Raw genomic sequence first — 9617 nt, 5'->3', positions numbered from 1 at the left:
TCTCCTGTGAATGTGATGGAGGCATATTTTTGAGATGTGCTTCTGTTGCTTTTTAAGATTTCCCATCTTTTTAGTAAAAAAATGTTTAAGATCAGATAGAGTACCCAGCTATAATTGAAGAATAAAAATGCTAAAGCATGAAAGATATTAATTATATTTTCCTGACATGGTTGAATAATTGTTATGAAAATATTAATTATTTTCCATTTAACTAAACAATTAGGGGTGACTGGTGTTTTTCAGCAGAGTGTTTAGAAGGTTTGTATTCTGTACTTTCTCTTCAGTGGTGAACTATGACAATGTAGTGGACACGGGCTCTGAAACCGATGAGGAGGACAAGCTTCAGATCGCTGAGGACGACGGAATTGCTAACCCTCTGGACCAGGAGCGGAGTCCCGCCAGCGTGCCCAACCATGAGTCCTCCCCACACGTGAACCAAGCTCTGTTGCCAAGAGAGGAAGAGGAAGATGAGATAAGGGAGGGTGGAGTGGAACATACCTGGCACACCAACGACATTCTGCAAGCCTCTGTAGATGGTCCAGGTAAGTGTCTGGAACCACTGGCCCCTTCCTGTACCATCTTAAGCTAATCGTTACCACTTAGTGGAATGTCCACAACCAAATAATTAACATGTTTCTTCCCACAGCTTTTGCAGAATAGAGATACCAAAGCTGGTGAGAGATTATGAAGTGATAGTAGGTGTTATCACATTACACCACTGATGTCTTAGGAAGGGATTATATTTTGGTTTTGATGCATGTTGAATGTGAACTACATTTTAAACACACAACATGAAGTATTTGCACCACATTTACAATGTGTAAACAAAACATGATCAAGACCTATGCTCTGAGGATAGGAAATGGAAGTAAACATATGAACTCACCACTAACATATATTTGAAAGTTTTGTGTGGACATTATGTGGCAATACAAACCCAGCAACTGCCAGTTTAACATCGTTTCAGTGTCTGTCTGACACCTCTATTGTAATTCAGCCATCTAATCATTCCCCTTTGGTGATCATGAGTGAGTTCACACTTTTACCTAGTCAGTACCTTTCTTGCTGTTTAACAGCTAAGTGTTTGATGATGATTCCTGCTGCCTGGTGGGAATCTCTGGGAAAGTAAAAATGGTCCCAGGCCAACTATCATAAACATAAGGCAAATGATGTCCAAACTAAAAGTTCAGATGCCACTGCGTAAATGGAACTGTCTTGCTCTAAAATTCACTTAGGATGGAACATTGCTAAGGTATGAAATGATTAACAAAATGAAAGAGAATTCATCTTACTCCCATCAACTTCCTCTGCTCACCTTGGTAAGGTGGCCTGTAAAATTTTTTTAAATGACCCTTCTAATTCAAACCTTTGTGTCTCCTTAATCTCTATTTCCTGGCCCCAAGGACAGCTATCATGATTTACCCTACCTTGTTTCTTCTCTTATGGTATAAATAACAATAGCATTTTTATAAATAGGTGAAGTGGGCGGGAAGGGAAACAAATGGGCGTAAGAGTCTTACCTATATGCTATTGTGATGTCGGAGGCTATAAAGCACTGAACATAGGCAGAACAATTGTTTGGTACACTGGGAGGCACACAATAAAAGCACTTCCACTACTAAAAAAATTAAATGTGAAAAAAAGACTGATGGCAGTCTGAGCGTGGTGTATTTGCTTTTCGTCTTCCTAACAAACTGTGCCAAGTTTTGTACTCTCTCTGTTTCCAATTTTGCTTTTGGTGAAGGTTTCTCGAATCTCAGCAATCCCACACATAAACATTTATCGTTACATCCATTAAGACTTAAGGTTTTAGATTTTCAACTATGAGGGAGAACTCAGCCAAAGATGCTTGAAAGATAAATACGTTTAATTAGGGGCAGAGGATGATCATTAAAGGAAGTCTGACTGCTGCAGAAGTCATTAACAATCTTAAATGAAATTTTTATTTTTATGATAGCCATTTACATGTATAATAAGAGCCAATGATTCTTGGGAGCAGTGTGACAGAAACAGAGTGTGGCGAGAACTCATGTAAGACATACTATTTAAATGAGCTGGTGTTAGCTATTCATATTTGTTAATGAACTAGATATGCAGGGCTATAAGAATGAATGTTCTGATGCTTTAAATTTTAATATCTAGAAATCAAGGGTAAGGACCAATTACTAGAATTTCCACCCTTAAAGGAATAATTGATAACGATATAACAAATGTATGGCTCCAAACTTCTAAAAAAAAAAAAAAAGTTTAATTTAAAAAAATCAAGATCAATAATTGAAAAACAGCCAAAACAGTAACGTCAAGCTAGAGTAGTTTGTGATCATGGCAGCTTTTTGTGTTAGCCATGCATCATAATTTTAAATGTTTTAATATTACAATAACCCATATGAATGCATTTCAGACCCTGTTATCACCTGTAGTTAATGGTGCCTATGATATAAATGAACAGGCTGGTCTTTGCTCTTACCTTTATGGTAAATAAACTAGCATTCTGGACTCACAATAATTAAATAAAATGTAAATCTCTAATCTCATTTGGCTATTTGGACCAAGAAAGTTACCCGGCTATTACCTGTCTAGTTCTAATGATTAGTAATGATTTATTGTTCTTTTCTTTTATTGTTCCAAAAGTGCTCTGATGTGGTGCCTTGATGTCTAATGAAAAGAAATTGGTCTTAAAAAGCTACTCATTGTTTATCCTGACTCTTAGATAACACATTTTTCTTCCGATAAAATATTTTTCTTATTTATTGTTCAAAACACACAACACAGACAATAATTCTAATTCTGGTGCTGTTTTATTTAGTAGTGTTTTATCCCTGGTGCCTGGCTGTCTACCATCATACCTCAGCACATAGCTTCACTCTGAGATAAGGCCCCTCTCCTTTGCTCTTTCTCCCATGCTTTCTGTAGTTTGCCTGCAGGATGCAGGTTTTGAACTGAAGAGCGCAGTGGAGTTCTTACTGTGCCTTTCCGGTTCCAGCACAATCAAAGTTTTGTGTTTAGAATTGTCCTTGACATTCTTTCGTCCCACAATGGGCTGGACACAGTGTGCTGGAAACCGTGACATCATTATCATTGACACAGACTTAAATAAATCACCTGCATCTTGGCCTCTTTCTGCTTATTCAAGGATTCTTCATCTTAAGGAAGAAAGTGCTCTTTATTTTTACAAACCTCCATCCCAAGGGTGACTGGAAAATGCAAACTTTTACAAGTGTTTTAAAAACAAATATACTGTGTGGTTTTAGACACACTCTGCTGAGTCAGAGATGTCTTGGAAAATGTTTTAAGGTTAGACATGCGGCCGAGAGACAGCCAGGAGTGCCATTACTTCAGAGGAGCCACTCCTGACCTGCATACTATTATGTCCTAATGAATCTGGATTCATCTGCAATGTAACTAAATAGGCGTATACATAGTATTTCAAATATTTACCTGAAAAGGCTTTGTGTTGCATTTTTAATAAATTGAGCTTGCTATTCAAAAAGAAAAAAGGTTGATGCTCAGGAAATGGAAGCAAAGTAAATTCTAGGTAAAAGTGACACCACCCCAGTTGCACCATATTTGGTAAAAGAAGGTTTTAGCTAAAGTATTACTACAGAGCCTAAGACACACAGCATGCCAACTGCACATTTGTGTACCCAGCACTTAATAAGTTGAGAAGCAACCACCTACTGTAACTTCTCTTTACTTTTTCATAAGAAAATGACAATGAGGAAGGAAGTGCAGCAGAAATCTTGAACATTACCACTATTATGCAAAAAAAAAAAAATGCTGTTAACTGTTTTCCCCTCAGTGACTTGATCTCTCAGATGGAAAACTTATGATTCTTCTGACTCTTGGCTACCAGAAATCACATGAGATGAGCGAGGAAGAAAGACACAAAAGCTATATTTATATCTAGTACTGAACTTCTCAGAAATACCTTAATTTAATTCCTTCCAGATACTGATAAAAATATCAGATGAGGCAACCTTTCAACCAATCAATTATTACAATTGACAAGACGATATTACTCTATATTGAACTTCTAAGTGTTTTATGCAAAACACTCCTGTGAAAATATTCCTTAAATAAAAGAGAAGTCCAGGGCCAAGAATGAATTTAAAGTGTTTGCAGTTTAAACAAATAATCATTCAAATGACTATGTTGTACAGTGGCATTAAATTAGCATCTATTTATGTATGTGTAGTTTACCTTAAGAGGCCCATGATTTTCCAGTTCTGATAACATAAACAGAAATGCTGCAGGACACATTTGTAAAACATATAGTTTGATTTTTGCTGTACCATTTGCTAGAACCTGTTCCTCTACCAAGTAATTATGACTAGTAAGTGATAGGCAAAGAATGGCCAGGATAAATTTGGGAATGCTCAGAGTCCTATTTATAAAGTTTATTTTGTTTTATGTGAAAAAAGTTATCACAAAGAGATATTTATCCTGGATTATCTTTGGTTCTCATTAGTGTTGTTATTGTAAAAATATGATTTTTAGAAGTTCATGTTTAATTTCCTTACTTGAAGAATTTTTAACTGTCAGCTGTCCTCTGCCCTCTTACATACTCTATAATTTGATAAGTGGAAACCTCAAAAGTGCTCCTATTTTTCAAGCCTTCCCTGTTTTAAAATACCACAACTTTAGAAAATAACATTTTAGCACTTATGAATCTTCAGCTTCAATATTACATATTTTCATCTTCATCAGAGCATTGAGCTTCTGTTATATCTGCATGCTTTTCCTGAAAAAATGACCGTGCTTATCAGCTGGGGCATAAATCATAAGGAAGAAAGATATTTATGGAGTGTTAGGGAAAGTAATAAGGAAGGGGTGTTTCAGAAGCATATATAAAACAGGGAAACAGGTATTTTCAATACCCCTGGGATCCTTGTTTGATAAACTGGGCATTTCAAGTTTTGATATGCAGAATTAAGTTTAAAAAAAAATATGTTCACATAGATTACCACCACCTCCAAGGGGTGGGGGGAAACATGAAAATAAAATAAGAGATTCTGACTTGCCACTAATCATCCTGAGATACCAGAAGCATAGTAGCTAGTGTGCCTCTTCATAAGTGTAAATACTTGGTTGCTTTTGACTCCTATTGAAAAAATAATATCTTTCCCCCTGTTTGTCACTAGAACTGCCACCAGAAGAAAAGCCCTTCATTTGCCCCAAATAAGTCCCTCTGTTGTTCACAGCTTGCAGTAATGCTTAAAGTAAATCACTTCTTGTGCAGCTAACACTATTGGATTCATTCAGTTGCCTGAACAAAGCTATTGTTCAGGGGTTTACAACAAGCCTTTTCTCTGTTTCCTTTAAAAGAATATTCCTTGTTCCTATGGTTGGCATGCTTAGTATAGTAAGCCTTTCTAGAATTTTCCGATGCTAAAGGTAATTTTCCCTCATAGAAGAAATGAAGGACGACTATGACACTATGGGGCCGGAAGCCACGATCCAGACCGCGGTCAACAATGGTACAGGTAAGTGATGTTCACCACACACTAAGGTCGTATTTGTCCTCTGTCATGTGGATTTAGCGAGTCAGGACAGGAAGCACTGGCCCATCCATTTGTACATGCATGACTTGACAATTTAGTCAAACTTTACAAGCCTCTTGTATTTTGGCATTTTATTCAGCAAATGTCTTTCGTTCTTAAAACCCCTAATTTGCTCGTGAAAGTTGAAAAAACTGCACTGGATGAATAAATCTTTTCAAAGCATGAGTTAGGCAAATTTCTGGTAGTAATTTTTATTTTAAATGACTGCACAAATGCTTTTGAAATTAGGATGCCTCTCCTGGCCACCGCTTGATATTAGTCACTGAGAATTCAAATGATATGGTGTAATTTCGATTGCAAAATGTTTTTTCAGAAAGACAAACCAAATTTCCATGAACATGCCTCATAAAAACTGGTCATCTGAGTTGCTTTTTGTTCTTTCTTCACTTTTAATTCTCAGTACCCGTTAGTCCCTCTAAATAATGTTTTCCAGGCAGAAGTTTTATAAGGAAGTAACAATGTCACTAGTTTTTAATGAAGCTAACAATGACAGTGGGAAAGTAGTAAGTGATGTCCTGTGTCACTCTGCTACTGCTACAGAATGGAGTTTCAGGATGGTTGTGACACTCCTCACTCTTTCCCCCAGACTAAACATCTTCTCTCACATTCCCATGTCACCAGTGCAAATTACCATCAACTCACTATGCTTCTCTCTCCTTTCCTGGATTAGGCTACTTACTCTTTTAGTGTTTCAACATTTTACACTACCATTACAAATATTGACACAGTGTCCAGTATAAGGTTATCCTCCAAAACAGATCCAAAAAAAATCCCACAGCTATTTTCACTCAACTTGTCAATGAAACAAGTTTCAGTTTTATGAAGTTTTAGAAACATAATTAGGATGATAATTCATAATCTCCCTTACATGGACACATATCATAATAAACTGATCATGCTGTACTTCTATTTAGAATAGTCTTATTAATAACTTACAAGGCACTAATTTACTTTCTTGAGTGTAAAATAAGAGAAATAATGAAAAACTATTATAATTTTTCTTTCACTTGGATAATGGCAGTTTAAGGTACAAAAATGAAGCTATGCAATGAAGGATTACAGAAAAGGTATAGAATGAGGAACCAAGAATCCTAATTTTTAGGTACAGCTATGGTAGTCATGAGCTTATGACCTTGGCCCATCAATTACCCTCTTTGGAATTCTGTTTCCACACCTGGAAAATGAATAGATCACACGAGTGCTTGATAAGAATATTTCTAGTTTTAATATCTGATGTTGCAGGGGTACCATCATCATGTAAAACAGAAACAAGATAAAATAACTTCCTATAAAAACATAATAATAAGGAGATATGATCAATTACATGTTTTTTTATAGGGGGATCCAACTCATGGGATCAAAAATGGCTTCATACTGCTTTTAAAGATTAATGTTAAATTTCAACTTCAAGCATAAAGAAATGCAATTTTACCAACTTAATAAACATTTAAAGTGCCAGAAAAGTAAATTTATCCCACAAAGTGACAATTTACTAGCTGTTCTTATACACTTAAAATTTAAAGTGAGTTTAATAAAAATTGTTCCTATTCAGATGATTTAAAAATCAGTTTTGAATGTTCTTCACCAGGCTTTAAGATCCCTTTTTTCCATACTGCTTACTATTCCTTGTAGTTCACTTGTATTCAGTCAATAAATAAATCAATAAGTATTCACTGAGTATTTTCTATGTATACACTTTTGGTGCATCTGTGGTGGAAGATGGGCCGGGAAGTCTAAGACATGGTTATTATTTAACTTGCAAGATGAGAGTAACAGACAAGAAAAAATGATGATGAACAATAAGTGAAAATATGTGGTAAATATGCAATAAATGGTAGGAACCTGAATTATTTCAAGTAACAGAAGTGGGAGAAATCATGTGATCTGTGGAGTGTTCAGAAAGGGTTTCATGACCGAGGTGAAATTTGAACTAAGTACGTTTTCAATAGTCAAAGAGGAAGGAGGAAGGGCTTTCTAGCAAAAGAATATGTGAGCCATGGAAGGAAATTGTGGTATTTATTCAGAGGAGAGTGAATAAAACTACTTAGCTGGTTCAGAGCCTCCTAGGAGGCCATTTATAGAATGAAGCTGGACTTTTAAGTTGAAGCCAGCTGATGGAGAATATAGAGCGTCAGACAAAAGGGTTTGGGTCAGGTTGTAGTACCATGATTTCTGTGGGGACAAACCAGGCTTCAAGAGACCAGCTGGAGGTCATTGTCGTTATAATTTGCAAGTGCAAAGTGATAAAAAGTTTGTCCTAAGGTGGTGACAATGGTGAAACTAGCAACAGGACTTCTGAACAACCAATTGATTCTTTGGGTGATGGTATCAAAATGGCTTTAAGATTACACATCTGCATGTTTAGAACATGGCAATACTTGCTATTTCTAGATAAACAGCAAAAGGATGCAACTTTGAGAAGACCTTGAGTTGATCTTCTTATTAGACATAAGTATTTGCACATGAAAGTTATATGTGCACACACAAATATGAGAATGGCCACTGGAAATGAGGAATTGAAACCAAGAAAGTCAGGGCTCAAGATAGAGATTTTAGAGTCATGCAAATATATTCAGATAGTATTTAACATCATGGGAGTATAAGATTTACAATTGAGAAGGTATATATTGAAATAAGTAGAAAGCTGTGGCCAGGGTTCCTGGTGGGTAGGGAGAAAAATAAAATTAATTGAAAGAAAAAAGATTCAGAGAGGCAAAAAATTATACATCCAAAAGGCAAAGAAAGAAAATTTCAAAAAGAAGAAAATGGTCACTTCAATCAAAAGATTCAAATACCTACAACTGAAAGAATGCTGAGCAAATACATTGGACTTGTATTTAGGAATTTACTGGAAATCCTATGCCTTTTTAGAGAATAAATGCATATCTATTCCCACCAAAAGTTTACTATTCCTTATCCCTAGCAATTTTTTGGAGGCTAAATACATGTAGAAATAAGACATCTTTTCTGGTTGAAACTGTTTATTAATGGACCATCTCTTTCTCTCCACCCAAATCCTCCTGATCAAGATCCAGCTATTGGCCGACCTTCTACTCTAACCATCCTGACCTATAATGATATCATCCTCCTATGAACTCCTAATGAACCAATCATCTAACCTTGCCATACATGCTGTAGTGTTTTCTTAATTAATGTATTGCCTTTTCCAAGTTAGATTGCAAACTCTGACAGCATAGATTGTTTCTTAGGCTAGCACAGTGTGTCTTAAAATTAATAGGCTCTCAATTAATATGTTTTTATTAATGAATGAATATAAAATTATTTAATATCGGATACCACTTTTCTTTTCTCATAAAAGCATAACCAATGGATATTGAAACGTTTTAAAAAGGTTAAGCCAATTTTCTGATAAAAAGTGTTGTTATTAATTGGAATGAGTTGTCATGTCTCTATTCTCTCTCTGAATATTCAAAAACACACAAATTTAATCCCTAACTAAAAGTAAGTAAAACACCTCCAAATTTCCTTCTCAATTGTACAAATCTATCAAATAGTAATATTTAGCTAAGTTTATATAGATGGATAGTTTTTTAGAATCTAAAGGTATATCCTTCCTAGTATGTTCTGTTAAGTTTAAAACTGTAAGAAGCAGTGGGAAGGATTTCATTGACTTGAATCACAGAATTCTAAAACTGAAAGTTACAGTAAAGAACAATTCCTTAACTGTAATTTGATAATTGAGGAAACCATAGTACAAACAGCTAACATGGCAGATTTGGGAATAAAACCTAAATCACCTGACATATCTTTGGCCACAGGTATTTCACCACTCTGGGGAGCTGATCCTACTAAAACTATGACATCATCTTTGACTCTTACGTACTTTATCTCATCACTCATCAAATACTATACTACCAATTCTACTATCACAAATGTCATCTATGACATTTACTTATCCCCATGATTCTTTTCACTATCCTAGTTTAAATCCTCATCTTTCATTTGTGCTATTACAATACCTTAAGTAGGCTCCCTGTATTCAGTCCCTATTTTCTTTAATCCATTCTTCACACTAACAAAGTTAGTATGAAGTTG

At 35.5% G+C, this 9617-nt stretch overlaps 1 protein-coding gene across 5 annotated transcripts in view; it reads left to right on the top strand.

Annotated features, from left to right (window-relative positions):
- ZEB2 (zinc finger E-box binding homeobox 2) overlaps positions 1-9617 on the top strand; it is a 129882-nt gene that overhangs the window by 86704 nt on the left and 33561 nt on the right. For all 5 annotated transcript variants that reach the window (XM_037020709.2, XM_037020712.2, XM_037020711.2 and 2 more), the window contains exons 3-4: positions 285-542; positions 5412-5483. In XM_037020709.2, the coding sequence (XP_036876604.1) occupies positions 285-542; positions 5412-5483 (330 nt within the window). The remainder of the gene's footprint in view (positions 1-284; positions 543-5411; positions 5484-9617) is intronic.

The sequence above is a fragment of the Manis javanica genome, chromosome 7 (assembly GCF_040802235.1).
Source record: "Manis javanica isolate MJ-LG chromosome 7, MJ_LKY, whole genome shotgun sequence".
Classification (NCBI taxonomy): Eukaryota; Metazoa; Chordata; class Mammalia; order Pholidota; family Manidae; genus Manis; species Manis javanica.
This window is presented reverse-complemented; position numbering and strand designations above follow the sequence as displayed.